This window comes from Somniosus microcephalus, chromosome 1 (genome assembly GCF_052327205.1).
Source record: "Somniosus microcephalus isolate GS21.2 chromosome 1, FLI_Smic_1.0, whole genome shotgun sequence".
In the NCBI taxonomy this organism is placed as follows: domain Eukaryota; kingdom Metazoa; phylum Chordata; class Chondrichthyes; order Squaliformes; family Somniosidae; genus Somniosus; species Somniosus microcephalus.
The window spans coordinates 180088465-180109125 of record NC_140987.1 but is presented as its reverse complement, the minus strand read 5'-3'; the positions used below and the strand labels follow the sequence as shown (position 1 = coordinate 180109125).

The following is a 20661-nucleotide window of genomic DNA, read 5'->3' as shown; positions in this document are numbered from 1 at the left end:
TCCTTGAGTCTTCTGGACGCCGGAGGAATCGATGTCCTTGAGGTGCTGCCGAATTGCAGGTAAGTCCGTTTCCACTTCGTCGCCACTGTAGTGTCCGTGTGTTGATAAAGACACTGAAGACAGGAGTTGGTTCATAGGTATTTACTAAGCAAAGTCTGGGGGGGGGTTTCTAAAGGATATACACAATACACAGGCTTATATAGCCCGAGTGGCAATTACCGGCATTACGCACGCCTGGGGCTCTTAAAGGCACATACACCACACAAACCACCGTCAACACCTTCAGCGAAGTGTATGAGAGCATGGGCCTTACACTAAACATCCGTAAGGCAAAGGTCCTCTACCAACCTGCCCCCGCCACACAGTACGGCCCCCCGATTATCAAAATCCATGACAAGGCCTTGGACAACGTGGACCACTTTCCATACCTCGGGAGCCTACTGTCAACAAGGGCAGACATCGATGACAAAGTCCAACACCGCCTTCAGTGTGCCAGTGAAGCCTTCAGTCGCCTGAGGAAGAGAGTGTTTGAAGACCAGGACCTCAAAACCGGCACTAAGCTCATGGTCTACAGAGCAGCAGTGATATCCGCCCTGCTGTATGCCTCAGAGACATGGACCATGTACAGCAGGCACCTCAAAGCACTGGAGTGGTACCACCAACGCTGCCTCCGCAAGATCCTGCAAGTCCATTGGCATGATAGGCGCGGTCAGTGTTCTCACTCAGGCCAACATCCCCAGCATCGAAGTTTTGACCATGCTCAATCAGCTCCATGGACAGGTCACATTGTCCGCATGCCCGATACGAGACTCCCAAAACAAGTGCTCTACTCGGAGCTCCGGCACGGCAAGAGAGCCCCAGGTGGGCAGAGAAAATGCTTCAAGGACACCCTCAAAGCCTCCTTGAAAAAGTGTAACATCCTCACCGGCACCTGGGAATCCCTGGCCCAAGACCGCACAAAGTGGAGGAGAAGCATCCAGGAAGGCGCTGAACACCTCGAGTCTCTTCGCCGGGAGTAAGTGGAAGCCAAGCACAGGCAGCGCAAGGAGCGCACGTAAACCCAAGCACCCCACCCACCCGCCCCTTCAACCACCGTCTGCCCCACCTGTGACAGAGACTGTAGGTCTCGCACTGGACTCATCAGTCACCTGCGAACTCATTTTTAATGTGGAAGCAAGTCATCCTCGGCTCTGAGGGACTGCCTAAGAAGAAGAAGTCCAGTCTGTTTTGTGTAAGGGAAGAATGGGACTCCGCAAAGTATCATCTCAGATAAAGCAGCATCAAAGACTGTAGGTGTGCACCTCCCATCCCACAAGGATACCATGGGCCTCCCTGTCCCGGGCTTCCCCCATTCCCGCCCTCCACCCCACCTCCAAATCTGTACTTACCTTACCGTGCAGCATTTCTGTGGGCTCCCGGCTGCAGCCTGACCCCCCTCACCAATTTTGACTCCCACCGCCTTCTGCCGGAGTCACTATCGGGGCCTGAAAATGAGGCCTGTGGTCCAGACGTTTTGCCACCTGCTTCCCTCCCCCCCACCCCGCACCCCACCCCTCCGGCACCTCAGATCTCCACCCCGAGCTAAAATCAGCAAAGTGTTACCAAGAACACGTGAGAAAAGCTAGAAGAATTTTGACCTCTATTTTCTTTTTGTTTTAACAGTCACGCCAGATTATGTACCATGTAAACAGAACTTACACAGAGAAACAGCCCATTCGACCCAACAGGTCTTTGTGATACTCCTCCCACCCAACTTCATCTCACCCTGTCAACATATCCTTCTATTCCTTTCTCCCTCATATATGTATCGAGCTTCTCCTTAAATGCATCTATGCTAGTCGTCTCAGCAGCTCCTTGTGGTAGTGAGTTCCATATTCTCTCCACTCTCTGAGTGAAGACGTTTCTCCTGAATTGCTTATTGGATTTATTCGTGACTATCTTATATTTATGGCCCCTAGTTTTGGACACCGCCCACAAGTGGAAACATGTGACTCTGTTATTGCGCTGTATTAATACCTTGCTGCTTTTGCTTCAATAATTTATTTTATCCATTAACTGCTTTCCATAATTTAGGATTCACCATTCAAGATTGGAAATGCTAACCCACACATCGAGAGAATAAAGAGGTAGGTTTCAGTTCAGGAGACTGTTTATGGAAACTATAATCTGGCCATGAACAAGGGGAAGCTGTTGTGGGGGGTGGGGGGGAAACACCAACATCTATTGACATAAAATCAGCACTGCATGAACTCCAACGTTAGTGGACATGTGAAGATTATATTTTTTTTCCACAAGGCCTAGGAAAATGACTGTGTCCCAAGGCCAGACAGTTGCTGAAAGCAACACTAATATTACAGAAAAAGGCACTTAAAATATTAGAAGAGGCTTTCTTACAATAATATTAACCCTAAGCTATAAAAATGTAAAATACAATTCTAATTAAAAATAGAAACCTTTTAATTCCACTCACCTTGCTCTTTCCCTGATCCTTCTTCCCATTTTCTATCTGGGTCATTTTTATTTTTCTAATTTAATTTTAATTTTTTTTAAACTAATCTAACGATCTATTTTAACAACTTTTCTCATTTCAAATCTTGCCTTCTTCTTTCTCTTAGTTGCCTCCACTAACTTTGGAGGTAAGAGCAATTTCTTTTAAATTGGGCCCCAAATGTGATCTTGAGAGTTTGGTCAGGTTCATGTCCACCACAGAACTCCAACCAAAGGTCGCAGGGTCAGACACAGGCCCTCTAGGACCGGGCTTTGGACAGTGCAGACATGCATCTGCAGCAACCACCCCCTCACCACAGACCATGGAAATGTGGGTGGAAGCTGACTGGCCCCAGGATTGCCAGGTTAACCCCACCTCCTCGCCCAAAAACAACGGATTGCGGCCACAGCAGCCACCTGTGTCAATTCCTCCCCTCCCACCGATCTCCCAGGTCCAGGTTCACGACCCTAGGGGACCCCACTGCCAGTTGTTTAGACCGAGGAATGGCTGGTAAGACTAGGCATAGCTTTGCGGATGCTATACCATGGAAATAAAAATTCGGAGAGATGTAAAATGGGCTGCCAATTCGCTATCACCCATTTTACACTATCGGGTAAAGTCAAGACCTACCCCCTTGTCTCTCAGTCGGGACCTAGTATAGCATCCGTAAAGGTAGTCATGGTCTCATCCTGTCTTAAGGTGCAAATCAAAATGATTATGTGCCATACTGTGCAGGCCAATCCATCCTAACTGACATGTGTTCTGCCTTTAATTGTACTGTGCTCAACTGGTCCTATTAGCAGAAACTTTCTTTTCCATGTTTAAAACATAAGAACATAAAAGAGCATGGAAGAAGAATATGCTCACCTTGTCAGTGCATCCTGCAAAACATGGGGACAGGTAGGTGATGCCATCAGACCCACAGACTGGGTTGAAGTTCTTTTTTGTACACCTGCAATCTTCGTTACATGGTGCCGTTAGATTCCTTCTGAACCCATCGAAAGAACTAAAGAAAAATTCAAAAGTCACAGTGAGAAAATGTTCAGAAGCTAAAAGCTGTATTCGAACCCTCGGCAGGCTGCCAATCTATTTACACGTTACTACAAGCCCAAGCCCAGATACTGCGAGTACACAGTTTCTACATGTTCCAGACATAGTGGGAATGTGATTGCTGAACTAAAATAGCTGATGAAGTTGATGCTGTCCTAGAGGTTAATGCAGAGACAGCACCATTACATTAATGTTTTCTCTCGCTTGTTTCAAATGGTGGAAGTTTTATATTGAGGCCAATATTTTTCTCTAGTTTACAATCTGTATTCAAGAGCAGCTGTTACATTTAGTGGCAGCGCACTTGATTTATACAGACTCCACTAACTGCAATTCATTTGTTAAAGTGACAGATTATCTGTAAATGGCCTTGTAAAATAGAAAGAGAGGTTTTCATTTAACACAGTTCAAGTTCTGGCAGGGAACTTGCTTATGGATATGAGTAATGACTGAGTGGGATGAGCACAAAACCAGGCCTGATGGCCAACCTCTGGAAGAGGAGGAGATGATAGGGATTAACTTTCCTAAATTTATCCCCCAAGGGTGAATAGAAAACTGGGGAGTGAACCAAATTTTCACTAAGCTGGTAGATGGAACATTTGGATTTGGCCTAGCATTGTCATGGCCTCATCGTTGGCTCACCTTGACTGATGAGCTCCAACAAGTCTCGGTCAGGTAGTTAAGTAGTGTGTTTTACATTCCATCCATCTCACCTCCACAAAGATGCACGGCCTCCCAGTTAAACTACACTCCTGTTATTGTTGATGAGTCCACAAGTCCGTTGTTCCCTATTCAAGCTGATAGCATTTGGCATGGGAAGGGCCAGAATGTGGGGACACTCAATCAGCCAGGAGTGTAATGAGTTATGAGGGAGCAATTCAGTTATAAGAACTGCCTCTATTGTGTTCCTTGACCATAAATTAATTTACCTCCATGAAACAAGTAGAGTTTTACATTTTCTCATGAGATAACCTGACAACACCTGGCCGTAAAAAGTATTGGTACAGATGTGCACCTCCGTCCATGCCAGCTATCCATGTTTCACTCAGTCAGTGTGTTGGGTTCAGTGTCCACTTGTCTGTGTTCATGGACAAGAGGTGCCTGCTGCATTCAGTAAAAAACAATTTCCAGTTTGGGTCCTAAAACAGGCAGTAGGCCCTTTATTAGCATATTCAAGGTGCCTAATGTCTGGTTCAGGCGGCCTCCAACGACACCGCTGCAGCGCCTGAACAAATATGGCGTTGGACGTGTTTTAGACACTATTCATGCATGGAAGGCTGTCCCTCTAAATTGGACTTCTTGGCACCAGTTTTCCACCCAGAAAACGGGCATAGCGTGGTCCAATTTTACCCCCTCCATTTGCCCTCGTGAAGAGTGCACTGGTGAAGCTGTGATAATACTGTGCTGGTATACTCTTCCTGGTGGGAATGTAACATAATTGCTACATGTAGTATAAACAACACCTGCTGCTTTAGCTACCCTTTTAATCAAAGCTAAATAGTTATGACTAGCTGACAGGGCATACTGTCACAGTAAATGATACTTGTAGCAGGAATGAACGTGGCTGCAAACAAAACCATCTGGTAAAAGTGCCTCCCAGTGTCAATGTAAAATAAGGGCTGCTATTAATGTCGTAAGATGGCAATTGAGCTATTGAGCTTCACCTAACATGAGGCGGATAATTCAACCGTGGCATTAGTTACTGTGTTGTATGTTTTTTGTTTCCGCATCTGTTTATTATTTTTGCAAGGCTCTCCAACAAAACTGTTTCCCGTATTCCCATACTCTCAGCAGAGCACACAGAAATCATGTTGCTTAATTTCATAAAACTGGCTGCAGATTGATGTTCCAATAGTGGTAGAGGCCTTGATTTTTCATCAGGAGACTTATAGTTTGTTCCAGCAATAAATCAAAACGTCCAGATATTTTAAAATGTAGCAACCCTCAGGCAACAGTAAAATAGAGTAGGATGTTTAGCAAGATGTTTCTAGAAGTTTATCATTTTGCTTCCTTAACTTAAACGGACACATCCTCAGAAGTCAAAGTTGGAATAGTCTACCAATAGCGCAGCTCTTTACGGAGCCATACGGACCAGGAGGGCCCCTTGATTTCATCCTCAGTTTGTGCAGAGTTAGCACGAGTGCTCCTCCAAACTGCACAAATCAACGGTGGGCCGCTGCGAGCCCGCCCTCCCCGCCCCCCTCCTCCTCCCGCCCGTCTCCCCTCCCTCTCTCGGCCCCTCCCCTCCCATACCCTCGCCCTCCCCGCCACCCCGCCCTCCCCCTCCCGTACCCCCGCCCTCCCCACCCCCTCCCCCTCCCCCTCCCGTACCCCCGCCATCCCCTCTCCCATACACCCCTCCCCAACGCTCGCCCTCCCCTCTCCCTCCCATACCCCCGCCCTCCCCTCTCCCTCCCACTTCCGTACCCCCGCCCTCCCCTCTCCCTCCCATACTTCCGCCCTCCCCTCTCCCTCCCCTCCCATATCCTGCCCCCCTCTCCCATACCCCCACCCTACCCATCTCCCTCCCTATCCCCCTCCCCCTCCTCCTCCCACCCCCTCTCCCTCCCCCTCCCATACCCCTGCCCTCCCCCTCCCGTACCCCCACCCTCCCCCTTCTGTACCCCTACCCTTCCTTCCCTCCCCCTCCCATAACCCCATCCCTCCCTCCCTCATACCCCATCCCACCCTCCCTCTCCCATACCACCACCCTGCCCTCCCTCTCCCATACCCCCATCCCGCCCTCCCTCTCCCATACCCCCATCCCACCCTCCTTCTCCCATACCCCCATCCCGCCCTCCCCCTCCCATTCCCCATCCCGCCCACCCTCTCCCATACCCCCATCCCGCCCTCCCCCTCCCATACCCCCATCCTGCCCTCCCATTCCCCCATCCCACCCTCCCTCGCCCATACCCCCATCCCGCCCTCCCTCACCCATACCCCCATCCCGCCCTCCCCCTCCCATACCCCCATCCCGCCCTCCCTCTCCCATACCCCCATCCCGCCCTCCCTCACCCATACCCCCATCCTGCCCTCCCCCTCCCATACCCCCATCCCGCACTCCCTCTCCCATACCCCCATCCCACCCTCCCCCTCCCATACCCCCATCCCACCCTCCCTCGCCGATACCCCATCCCGCCCTCCCTCTCCCATACCCCCATCCTGCCCTCCCTCTCCCATACCACCATCCCACCCTCCCTCTCCCAACCCGCCCTCCCCCTCCCATACCCCCATCCCGCCCTCCCTCTCCCATCCTGCCCTCCCTCTCCCATACCCCCGTGCTCCCTTCCCCTCCCAATCACCTCCCTCCCGGACTTGCCTATGGGCTTCGGAACGGGGAATCATTGGTGAGGTCCTGACAGATGAGCTACATTGGGGCAATTGATTGATACCTGCAGCTCGCTTGAATTATTCTGATGAGGCCCGAGGACAACTCTAGATTGTTCCTCAGGAATCTCCGTCCCAGCGTGCCATTACTGCGTGCTGCCAGAATCACGCCCAGTTTTGGGCACTAATAAAATTAGGGGCCCATTTGTGAAAGGGAAGAAAGCTGGCTGGGTCAGGGGTTCTCTACCTTTTTGCTTCTGAGGCCCCCCTCCCGTGTTATAAAAATTCCACGGACCCCCTGTATCACAACACAAGTATTTTTTCTGTATGAAAATGAGTTATTCATTATTAATAGCTCTATTAATGTGAGTAGGTGAACATTTAGGGAACAGTGATCATAGGATCATAAGGTTCAGATTAGCTATGGAAAAGGAAAGGGAGCAATCTCGAGTAAAAGGGGGCAAAATTGGGTCGCGCCCCCTTTGGGGCGCTAACTTCGCCGGGCCACTACTATTAGCGCCCCAAAAAAGTTATCGCCCCCGCACCCAAAATTCACTGGTAGCGCTCCAAGAGGGAGGCAGGGCACTACTGGAAGCGCCCCGCCTCCCTCTTGAGGCGCTGTAAGTGAATATCATGGTGCTACGTGCAGCAGCACCGTGCGTTGCGGCACGTCGCGCTGGGGTACTGCAGGCTGCAGTGGTTTGCAAAATTCCCCTATTTTCCCTGAAGATCGGAAATATTGGTATGCATCATGGACGAAGAATTGGGTGATGTGAATTGTCTACAATGTTTTAAAACATGCCCAGAACTGCAAAAGGCTGCGTTGAGATGGACAGCATGTGGACAACACCAGAATCGAGGAGTTCTGTGGAAAAATTTGCACACCTTAATGACAGTACATTTTCATTAATAAAATTGTTCCCTGGAGTTTGGTCAATCACAAAGATTTTAAAATGGCTGTCAGAGAAAGCATTGGCCAAGAACAATAGAGCTTGGATAGGCAGCCCGTGATCTCTGTGTAAGTGGGAGGATCACACAGTGGCAGATAGACCTGTCAATCAAACCAGGGAGTTTCCCTTCTACAGAGGCAAGGTTTGTTTACACGAAACTGCAGGATATTGACATAAGGAATTATCCACTTGAGAACTAAACCGCAGAACAATCGGTTTCTGTTTACACAGAAACCCAAACCCATTCAAACACCACTCACACACAATGGTTACATCTAAACCATGGAAAAGACTTTTGATATGGAACAGTTAAGAAACGAATGAGGTTTTGAATCACCCATTGACTCAGACAATACGGCAGTTGGATTCCTTTTGTTCAGCCCAGGGAGCTCCGGAGGTGGGTGGGGTCATTCCGGCCCCAGAGTGTAGACACATTAAACCACTCCAAACCCATTTGAGTCAGCCAATCATGGGCCTTCTCTTGTATATTGGAACTTTTAGGCGCGAATTTTGCACACGGGCCCTTTCAGCGCCAAAACAGCAGGAGTTGGCAGGATATAAAGATAGCTTCTGAAGAGCTATCTCTCTCTCTCTCCCTTGGACACCAGGTGAGCAGGTTTCTGACTCCTCAGCAAAGCAATCTAGTTAGGAATTAGGGGGATGGTGATTTAAGGGAAATTACTAAGATTGTTTAATCAACATTGTAGTCACTTATCCCTCGTTTTTGCCGTCCGCCTTCCCCTGTTAAGTAGTTTTACTGTAATTACTGTGTTCATGTGGTATAGTTTATTTAGTTAATAAAGCTTGATTTTTCTCTCATCCAGACCATTTGTCCGTTTAATATCATTAATTATAAGTTCTTCCAGTCGGAACTGGAAGGTGGGATTAGCGATTGGAAACCACTGTTTGAAAATTGGTTTATAGTGTAGCAGCAAAAAGGCTGCCCGACCAGCTGAATTACCGTAAACCAGGTAAAAGGTTGGAAATGGTCAGAGCGCAGGCAAAGGCTGCTGGCCGGGTAAATTACCATAAACCAGTTAAAAGATGCCCCCCTACAAGGCCTTCCTCCCCTTATTAAAGGGGAGGGGCCTATCGCAGCGCGACCCAGGGCCCAGCTGGGCCGCCAGGGATCGGAGTGCTGGCAAAAGAGCCCAGAACTCAAGAGAAGTGCCGGGCTCATGGAGCGTAGCCATCACCCCATGGGGGGGCTGCACAGGAGGCCAGGGACAACAACGGGGGCATGTGCTGGCAGGCGGCCAGCAACAAAAATGGCACCCTGGCACCTCCCATTTAATTTGCGCTGCCCGGGCCACAGATAGGCCCCCTTGACCCTGTCGGACATAGCATCTAGCGGTAAGTCAGGGGCGCTACCGAAGATCCCGGCTGGGGCGCAAGCGGGGCATTGCACATGGCGATGACTTCATCACCGGAGGCGCAGTGCCGCAGGGCACTAACGGTTACCGCCGCCGCTAACATCCCGCTGAATTTCACGGGAGGCGTTAGCGTCGCTGCACCCAGGTGCTAGTTGCTTTGAACCCTGTTAGCGTGGGAGGCGCAAATCAACCGAATTTTTCCCCCAAAATATTTAATTGGAGGAAGGCAAATTTCAGTGGGATGAGAACAGATCTGGCCCAGGTAAACTGGAATCAAAGATCGGCAGGCAAAACTAGTGGAACAATGGGCTGTCTTAAACGAGAAAAAATAGTTTGGGTACAGTCGAGGTATATTCCCACTAGGGGGAAAGGTAGGGCAAGAAAGTCAGAGCTCCCTGGATGACGAAAGAGATAGAGAGTAAGATGAAGCAGAAAAAGAACACGTATGACAGATGTCAGGTCGAGAATACATCTGAGATTCAGACTAAATATAGAAAGTTCAGAGGAGAAATGAGAAAGAAAATAAGAGGGGCAAAGAGAGGGTATGAGAATAGAATGGCAGCTAACATAAACGGTAATCCAAATGTCTTCTATAGGCATATAAATAATAAACGGGTAGTAAGAGGAGGGGTGGGGCCAACTAGGGACCAAAAAGGAGATCTATACATGCAGGTAGAGGGTATGGCTGAGGTAGTAAATGCGTACTTTGCATCTGTCTTCACCAAGGAAGAAGATGCTGCCATAGACATAGTGAAGGAGGAGCTAGAGGAGATACTGGATGGGATAAGAAATGATAAAGATGAGGTACTAGAAAGGCTGGTTGTATTTAAAGTAGCTAAGTCATCAGGACTGGATGGGATGCATCCTAGGGCGCTGATGGATAGAAACATAGAACCATAGAAGATAGGAGCAGGAGTAGGCCATTCGGCCCCTCGAGCCTGCTCCGCCATTCAATGCTATCATGGCTGATCATCCAAATTCAGTACCCTGTCCCTGCTTTCTCCCCATATTCCTTGATCCCTGTAGCCTTAAGAAATATATCCAACTCCTTCTTGAATACATTTAATGAATTGGCCTCTACTGCCTTCTGTGGTAGAGAATTCTACAGGTTCACCAATATGAAGAAATTCCTCCTCATTTCTGTCTGAAATGGCTTACCCCTTATCCTTAGACTGTGACCCTTGGTTCTGGACTCCCCGACCATCGGGAACATCCTTCCTGCATCTAGTCTGTCCAGTCCTGTCAGAATTTTATAAGTTTCAATGAGATCCCCTCTCATTCTTCTAAACTCCAGCGAGTATAAGCCCAATTGACCCAATCTCTCCTCATACGTCATTCCTGCCATCCCAGGTATCAGCCTGGTGAATCTTCGCTGAACTCCCTCCATGGCAAGAACATCCTTCCTCAGATAAGGTGACCAAAACTGCACACAATACTCAAGATGTGGTCTCACCAAGGCCCTGTACAACTGCAGCAAGACATCCTTGTTCCTGTACTCAAACACTCTCGCTACGAAGGCCAACATACCACTTGCCTTCTTAACCGCCTGCTGCACCTGCATGCTTACCTTCAGCGACTGGTGCACAAGGACACCCAGGTCTCGTTGCACTTCCCCTTCTCCCAATCTATTGCCATTCAGATAATAATCTGCCTTCCTGTTTTTGACACCAAAGTGGATAACCTCACATTTATCCACGTTATATTGCATCTACCATGCTTCTGCCCAATCACCCAACCTGTCCAAATCATCCTGGAGTTTCTCGGCATCCTCCTCACAGCACACATGCCCGCCCAGCTTTGTGTCGTCTGCAAACTTGGAGATATTACATCTAGTTCCCTTGTCTAGATCATTAATATATATTGTGAATAGCTGGGGTCCAAGGACCGATCCCTGCGGTACCCCACTAGTCACTGCCTGCCACTCGGAAAAAGACCCGTTTATTCCAACTCTTTGCTTTCTGTCTGCCAAACAGTTCTCTATCCAAGTCAATACCTTGCCCCCAATCCCATGTGCCTTAACTTTACACGCTAATCTCTTATGCAGGACCTTATCGAAAGCCTTTTGAATGTCCAAATACACCACATCCACTGGTTCTCCCTTATCTATTTTACCAGTTACATCCTCAAAAAATTCCAGTAGATTAGTCAAGCATGATTTACCTTTTGTAAATCCATGTTGACTTTGTCCGATCCTGTCACTGTTTTCCAAGTGCTCTGCTATTACATCTTTTATAATGGACTCTAGCATTTTCCCCACAACCGATGTCAGGCTTACCGGTCTGTAATTCCCCGTTTTCTCTCTACCACCTTTTTTTAATAGTGGGGTAACATTAGCTACCCTCCAATCCATGGGTACTGTTCCAGTTTCCATTAAATGTTGGAAGATGATCAGCAATGCATCTACTATTTCTAGGGCCACTTCCTTAAGTACCCTAGGATGTAGATTATCCGGCCCTGGGGATTTATCGGCCTTCAATCCTGTCAATTTCCGTAACACCATTTCCCTGCAAATACTGATTTCTTTCAGTTCCTCCCTTTCATCAGACCCTATGTTCCCCGACATCTCTGGGAGGTTATTTGTGTCCTCCTTTGTGAAGACAGAACCAAAATATGTATTTAATTGGACTGCCATTTCTTTGTTCCCCATTATAAATTCCCCTGATTTTTTAATTTTTTTATTCATTGATGGGATGTGGGCATCGCTGGCTGGCTAGGCCTGCATTTAGTGCCCATCCCTAATTGCCCTTGAGAAGATGGTGGTGAGCCGCCTTCTTGAACCGCTGCAGTCCATATGGTGTAGGTACACCCACGATGCTGTTAGGAAGGGAGTTCCAGGATTTTGGCCCAGCGACAGTGAAGGAACGGCGATACAGGTCCAAGTCAGGATGGTGTGTGGCTTGGAGGGGAACTTGTAGGTGGTGATGTTCCCATGCGTCTGCTGCCCTTGTCCTTCTAAGTGGTAGAGGTCGCGGGTTTGGAAGGTGCTGTTGAAGGAGCTTTGGCGAGTTGCTGCAGTGCATCTTGTAGATGGTACACACTGCAGCCACAGTGCGGCGGTGGTGGAGGGAGTGAATGTTGAAGGTGGTGGGTGGAGTGCCAATCAAGCGGGCTGCTTTATCCTGAATGGTGTCGAGGTTCTTGAGTGTTGTTGGAGCTGCATTCATCCAGGCAAGTGGAGAGTATTCCATCACACTCCTGACTTGTGCCTTGTAGATGGTGGAAAGGTTTGGGGAGTCAGGAGGTGAGACACTCGCCGCAGAATTCCCAGTCCCTGGCCTGCTCTTGTAGCCACAGTATTTATATGGCTGGTCCAGTTCAGTTTCTGATCAATGGTAACCCCCAGGATGTTGATAGTGGGGGATTCAGCGATGGTAATGCCATTGAATATCAAGGGGAGATGGTTAGAGTCTCGCTTGTTGGAGATAGTCATTGCCTGGCACTTGTGTGGTGCGAATGTAACTTGCCACTTGTCAGCCCAAGTCTGAATGTTGTCCAGGTCTTGCTGCATATGGACACGGACTGCATCAGTATCTGACGAGTCTCGAATGGTGCTGAACAGTGTGCAATCATCAGCGAACATCCCCACTTCTGACCTTATGATGGAGGGAAGGTCATTGATGAAACAGCTGAAGATGGTTGGGCCTAGGACACTGCCCTAAGGAACTCTTGCAGTGATGTCATGTGATTGAGACGAATGACCTCCAACAACCACAGCCAACTTCCTTTGTGCTCGGTATGATTCCAACCAATGGCGAGTTTTTCCCTTGATTCCCATTGACTTCAGTTTTGCTAGGGCTCCTTGATGCCACACTCGATCAAATGTTGCCTTGATGTCAAGGGCAGTCACTCTCACCTCACCTCTTGAGTTCAGCTCTTTTGTCCATGTTTGGACCAAGGCTGTAATGAGGTCAGGAGCTGAGTGGCCCTGGCGGAACCCAAACTGGGCGTCAGTTAGCAGGTTATTGCTGAGTAAGTGCCGCTTGATAGCACTGTCGACGACACCTTCCATCACTTTGCTGATGATTGAGAGTAGACTGATGGGACGGTAATTGGCCGGGTCGGATTTGTCCTGCTTTTTGTAGACAGGACATACTTGGGCAATTTTCCACATTGCCAGATAGATGCCAGTGTTGTAGCTGTACTGGAACAGCTTGGCTAGGGGCGCAGCTAGTTTCTGACTGCAATGGACCTATGCTTGACTTCAACAATCTTTTTCTCTTCACAATATCTATGAAAGCTTTTACAGTCCGTTTTTATGGTCCCAGCAAGCTTACTCTCATATTCTATTTTCCCCTTCTTAATTAATCCCTTTGTCCTCCTTTGTTGAATCCTAAACTGCTCCCAATCCTCAGGTTTACTGCTTTTTCTGCCAATTTATATGTCCTCTCATTGGATCTTATGCTATCCCTAATTTCCCTTGTTAGACCCTGTTGAGCCACTTTTTTGTTTTATTTTTATGCCAAATTGGGATGAACAAATTCTGTAGTTCATCCATGCGGTCTTTGAATGTTTGCCATTGCCTATCCACCGTCAACCCTTTGAGTGACATTCCCCAATCAATGCTACCCAACTCGCGCCTCATACCATCGTAGTTTCCTTTATTTAAATTCAGGACCCTAGTCTCTGAGTCAAATACTTCACTCTCCATCTTAATGAAGAATTCTATCATATTATGATCGCTCCGACCCAAGGGGCCTCGTACAGCAAGCTTGCTAATTAATCCTTTCTCATTACATAATACCCAGTCTAAGATGGCCTGATCGCTAGTTGGTTCCTCGACATATTGGTCCAGGAAACCATCTCGTAAACATTCCTGGAATTCCTCCTCCACAGTATTGTTACTAATTTGGTTAGCCCAATCTATATGTAGATTAAAGTCACCCATGATGACTGCTGTGCCCTTATTGCACGCTTCTCTAATTTCCCTTTTAATGCCATCCCCAACCCCCGCATTACTGTTTGGAGGTCTATATACCACTCCCACTAACGTTTTCTGCCCCTTGGTATTTCTCAGTTCTACCCATACAGATTCCACATCATCAGAGCTTATATCCTTCCTTACAATTGTGTTAATCCCCTCTTTAACCAGCAATGCTACCCCACCTCCCTTTCCTTTTTGCCTATCTTTCCTGAATATTGAATACCCCTGGATGTTGAGTTCCCAGCCTTGGCCAACCTGGAGCCATGTTTCTGTAATCCCAATCAAATCATATTTGTTTACCTCTATTTGCGCAGCTAATTCACCACCTTATTATGAATGCTCCTCGCATTAAGACGCCTTGAGGCTTGTTTTTTTAACGCTCTTAGACCTATTAGAATTATTATTTACTGTGGCCATGTTTGATTTAAACCGTTGATTTCTCTGACTGCCACCTTTGTTTTTCTCCTTCCTATCTTTTTCTTTTATCCTTGTTTCCCTTTCCTCTGTCTCCCTGCTCAGTTTCCCAACCCCCTGCCATTTTAGTTTAAACCCTCTCAAAAGAGCACTAATAAACACTCCCCCTAGGACATCGGTCCCGGCCCTGCCCAGGTACAAACCATCCAGTTTGTACTGGTCCCACCTCCCCCAGAACCGGTTCCAATGTCCCAGGAATTTGAATCCCTCCCCCTTCAGCATTCCTCTAGCCACATATTCATCTGAAATATCTTTCTATTTCTACTCTGACTAGCACGTGGCACTGGTAGCATTCCTGAGATTACTGCCTTTGAGGTCCTATTTTTTAATTTACCTCCTAACACCCTATATTCAGCTTTTAGGACCTCATCCCGTTTTTTACCTATATTTTTGGTACCTATATGCACCACGACAACTGGCTATTCACCCTCCCCTTCCAAAATGTTCTGCAGCCGCTCTGAGACATCCTTGACCCTTGCACCAGGGAGGCAACACACCATCCTGGAGTCTCGTTTGCGGACGCAGAAACGCCTATCTATTCCATTTACAATAGAATCCCCTATTACTATAGCTCTACCCCTCTCTTTCCTCCCATCCTGTGCAGCAGAACCACCCCTGGTGCCAGGAAGTTGGCGGCTGCTGCTGCTTTCCCCTGATAAGCCATCCCCCTCAACAGTATTCAAAGTGGTATATCTTTTTGAGAGGGTGATGTCCACAGGGGACTCCTGCACTACCTGCCTGCGCCTACTACTCTGCCTGTTGGTCACCCATTCCCTTCTGCCTGTGCAACCTTTGCCTGCGGTGTGACCAACTGCTTAAACGTGATATCCACGACGTCCTCAGCATCGCAAATGGTGCAGTATGTATCCATTCGCAGCTCCAGTGCTGCAATGCGGTCTGCCAGTAGCTGCAGCTGGATGCACTTCCTGCACACATGGTTGTCAGGGACACAGGACGTGTCCCTGAGTTCCCACATAGCACAGGAGGAGCATACCACAGGGCCGAGCTCTCCTGCCATGACTTAACATAGAAACATAGAAGATAGGAGCAGGAGTAGGCCATTCGGCCCTTCGAGCCTGCTCCGCCATTCAACAAGATCATGGCTGATCATCCAAACCCTAGCACCCGGTCCCTACACCGACAGCCATCCCACCCAAGCCCTATCCCCGTAACCCCACGTATTTAATCCCCCCCTAACACTAAGGGCCAATTTTTTTTTTATCACGGCCAATCAACCTAACCCGCACATCTTTGGACTGTGGGAGGAAACCGGAGCACCCGGAGGAAACCCACGCAAACACGGGGAGAATGTGTAAACTCCACACAGACAGTCACCCGAGGCCGGATTTGAACCCGGGTCCCTGGCGCAATTAAAATTAAATTAAATCAAATCAATCCCACCAATTACACTATGGTTAAATGATATACTTAAAGGCCCTAGTTTACCAACAGTCCCCACTACACCACAGAGAGCTTAGAAACTATAAACCACAGAGTTTAAGTTGGATGTGAAGGAAGAAATCATGGAGGTACTGGCCATAATCTTCCAATCCTCCTTAGAAATGGGGGTGGTGCCAGAGGACTGGAAAATTGCAAATGTTACACCCTTGTTCAAAAAAGGGTGTAAAGATAAACCCAGCAACTACAGCCCAGTCAGTTTAACCTCGGTAGTGGGGAAGCTTTTAGAAACAATAATCAGAGACAAAATTAACAGTCACTTGGACAAGTGTGGATTAATTAAGGAAAGCCAGCATGGATTTGTTAAAGGCAAATCATGTTTAACTAACTTGATCGAATTTTTTGATGAAGTAACAGAGAGGGTTGATGAGGGTAATGTGGTTGACGTGGTGTACGTGGATTTCCAAAAGGCGTTCGACAAAGTGCCACATAATAGGCTTGCCAACAAGGTTGAAGCCCATGGAATAAAAGGGACAGTGGCAGCATGGTTACGAAATTGGCTAAGTGACAGGAAACAGAGAGTAGTGGTTGTTTTTCGGACTGGAGGAAGGTGTACAGTGGTGTTCCCCAGGGGTTGGCTCTAGGACCACTGCTTTTCTTGATGCATATTAATGACTTAGACTTGGGTGTACAGGGCACAATTTCAAAATTTGCAGGTGACACAAAACTTGGAAGTATAGTGAACAGTGAGGAGGACAGTGATAGACTTCAAGAGGACATAGACAGGCTGGTGCAATGGGCGGACAAGTGACAGATGAAATTTAATGCAGTAAAGTGTGAAGTGATATATATTTTGGTAGAAAGAATGAGGAGAGGAAATATAAACTAAAGAGTGCAATTCTAAAGTGGGTGCATGAACAGAGAGACCTAAGGGTATATGTGCACAAATCATTGAAGGTGGCAGGGCAGGCTGAGAAAGCAGTTATAAAAGCTTATATGGGATCCTGGGCTTCATGAATAGAGTTATGGGCTGGATTTTGCCAGCCCTGGGGAGGTGGGTTTGTAGGCAGGACTGCCGGGAAAATGGCAGAATCTGGGGGCAGGTGCCCAACCCGCCCCCAACCCATCTCCATGCCATCATGCCAGGAGGCGGGTAGCCGTCCTGCGCCAGGTCCCATCTCCTTGGAGGTGGGAAGGGATTACAGCCACTTAACTGCCTGTTAACAGGTAGTTAACAGGCAGATAAGAGGATTATCTCCATTTTGCCCACACAAGTGCGGGCTTCCCGAAGGCTCCGAAACCCACCAGGGTCACCGAGGCGAGTAGTGGGTCTGCGAGGGTCGGAGGGGTGCAAAAGTGTGCTGTGGAGGTAAGTGATGGGTGCAAGTGTGGAGTGGTGAGTATGTAAGGTAAGTGGGAAGTGTTAGAAAAAGTTTACTTACCTTTGTTTCTTCCTACAGGCTTCAATCGGTGGGTATGCGGAGAGTCTCGCACCTCCGCGGCAGAGATGACAGATGGCCGTTGCATTCTCCAATGCAACAACCATCTAATTTCTGCAAAAGAAAGAGGTTTGATGAGGTCTTGAATTCAAGGACTCATCAAACTACAGAGAATGTCAGTGTTTGACAGCTTCACAGAGCTGTCAAACAATAACAATTCATCAGTCAAAAATGTCTGACAGATGAAACGTCATACGTTGATGTTCTCTGTAACCGGCTTTCCCTTAATTGGCCTTCTAAACCCACTGGGCGGGCTTAACAAGGTCAATCAAGGGAAAATAGCGTGGGTTGGCCAGAAGTTGATGGAGGCGGGACTGAAACCCGACAAGTGGGAGTCCTGCCTCCAAAAGCTCCCCATTGGCAAAATCCAGCCCTTAGAGTACAAAAGCATGGAAATTATGATGAACCTGTAAAAAACACTGGTTCAGCCTCAACTGGAGTATTGTGTCCAATTCTGGGCACCACACTTTAGGAAGGATGTGAAGGCCTTAGAGAGGGTGCAGAAAAGACGTACGAGAATGATGCCAGAGATGAGGGACTTCGTGGATAGATTGGAGAAGCTGGGGTTGTTCTTCTTAGAGCAGAGAAGATTGAGAGGAGATTTGATAGAGGTGTTCAAAATCATGAGGGGTCTGGACAGAGTAGATGGAGGGAAACTGTTCCCATTGGCAGAAGGGTCGAGATCCAGAGGACACAGATTTAAGGTGATTGGCAAAAGAACCAAAGGCGACATAAGAAAAAGCTTTTTCACACAGCGAGTGTTTAGGATCTGGAATGCACTGCCTGAAAGAGTGGTGGAAGCAGACTCAATCGTGGGTTTCAAAAGGGAGTAGGATAAGTACCTGAAAGAAAAAAATTTGCTGGGTAACGGGGAAATGGCGGGGGAGTGGGACTAGCTGAGGTGCTCTTGCAGAGAGCTGGCACAGGCTCGACGGGCCGAATGGCCTTCTTCCGTGCTGTAACCATTCTATGATTCTATGATTACACCGTACATAAAGAAGAACTTACAAAATTTACAAAAGCAAAATACTGCAGATGCTGGAAATCTGAAATAAATACAAAAAATGCTGGAAATACTCAGCGAAATACTCTGACGAAAGGTCATCGACCTGAAACGTTAACTCGGTTTCTCTCTCCACTGATGCTGTCTGACCTGCTGAGTATTTCGAGCATTTAATGGGCCAACATTTGTGATTGGAGGCTTCCCACGGGCGGACGCCTCCGACCTACAAAAATTCTACGAATGTACCTGGTGGCCCAGGAGATACAGAGGCTTGCGATCCTGGGCCTCTCCGGGTCTGCGCGGGCAGAGGTCCCCGTATCCCAGGGACGCAGCCCAGGATCACGTGGGCTGGCCCAACCAATAAAAGAAGGGAATCCCCATTCATACTTATTGGAGTTCCGTATGTACGGAACTCCAATAAGTATGAATGGGGATCACTTAAAAAATACATCAACACATGAAATATACTTTTTTAATTACATATTTAAAATTAATTCAAATGCCATTTAATTCAATATTTTAAACAAAAATGTAATTTTGTTTTTACGGGGCTAAAAATAAACTTGCCCTATTGAAGAGTATTTTTAATTTATAAATGAGTGATAACATTTTATTTTTCTATTTTTTAAAACTCTTATGCTGGTAAATTTCTTCACTCAGAGGTTAGTGTGCAAAATTAAAGCACATGGGATTAGGGGTAATATACTGGCATGGATTGAAAATTGGTTAACAGGGAGGAAACAGAGAGTAGGAATAAATGGGTCTTTTTCGGGGTGGCAGGCGGTAACTAGTTGGGTATGGCAGGGATCAGTGCTTGGGCCCCAGCTATTCACAATATATATCAATGATTTGGATGAGGGAACCAAATGTAATATTTCCAAGTTTGCTGACGACACAAAACTAGGTGGGATTGTGAGGAGGATGCAAAGAGGCTTCAAGGCGATTTAGACAAGTTGAGTGAGTGGGCAAATACATGGCAGATACAGTATAACGTGGATAAATGTGAAGTTATCCACTTCGGCAGGAAAAACAGAAAGGCAAAGTATTATTTAAATGGTGATAGATTGGGAAATGTTGATGTACAAAGGGACCTGGGTGTCCTTGTACACCAGTCACTGAAAGCAAACATGCAGGTGCAGCAAGCAGTTTGGAAGGCAAATGGTATGTTGCAAGAGGATTTGAGTACAGGAGCAAGGATGTCTTACTACAGTTATACGGGCCACACCTGGAGTACCGTGTGCAGTTTTGGTCTCCTTACCTAAGAAAGGATATACTTGCCATAGAGGGAGTGCAGCAAAGGTTCACCACACTGATTCCTGGGATGGCAGGACTGTCGTATGAGGAGAGATTGGGTCGACTAGGCCTGTATTCACTGGAGTTTAGAAGAATGAGAGGGGATCTCATGGAAACGTATAAAATTCTGACAGGGCTAGACAGACTAGATGCAGGGAGGATGTTTCCCCTGGCAGGGGGTTCTAGAACGAGGGGTCACAGTTTCAGGATACAGGGTAGGACATTTAGGACTGAGATGAGGAGAAATTTCTTCACTCAGAGCGTGGTGAACCTGTGGAATTCTCTACCACAGAAAGCTGTGGATGCCAAGTCACTGAATATATTTAAGAAGGAGGTAGATAGATTTCGAGACACAAAAGGCATCAAGGGATATGGGGTGAGAGCGGGAATATGGTATTGAGATATAGGTTCAGCCTTGATCATATTGAATGGCGGAGCAGGCTCGAAGGGCCGAAAGGCCTACTCCTGCTCTTATTTTTCTATGTTTCTATGTTTCCATCTGTCAAGAGATTTCTTGACAGATGGCAAGTGCCGGGTTTTAGCGCCTGCGCTTCACATGCCTAAACCTAGAACTTGAGCGGCCCCTACTGGCGCGTGCACACCTCGTACACACCCGTAGGCGTCACAAAATACAGCCCTCTGTCTTTATCCTAAATTTACATTCTGTGCCCATTTGCTGTCCAAGGTCTGCTCCATCCCATCAATCATTTGCTTAACAGGAAATGAACCAGGAGCAACAAACGCAGTGCTCACTACAGGCCAGTAATGGTGGAGCTGGATGGTACAAGAGAGAAATGGAGAAATAAACAGGGCCCTGAGCGACTTTACCCACCTGACCTCATCGCCATAAATCCTTCAGTGACAAAGGCAGCAGCCCCCCTCTTTCCT

The 20661-nt window shown here is 47.7% G+C and overlaps 1 protein-coding gene across 2 annotated transcripts in view; it reads right to left on the bottom strand.

The window, feature by feature from the left end:
• The window catches only part of LOC147124488 (solute carrier organic anion transporter family member 3A1-like), a 503248-nt gene that overhangs the window by 32665 nt on the left and 449922 nt on the right, over window positions 1–20661 (bottom strand). For both annotated transcript variants that reach the window (XM_085987799.1, XM_085987789.1), the window contains exon 7: window positions 3356–3494. In XM_085987799.1, the coding sequence (XP_085843925.1) occupies window positions 3356–3494 (139 nt within the window). The remainder of the gene's footprint in view (window positions 1–3355; window positions 3495–20661) is intronic.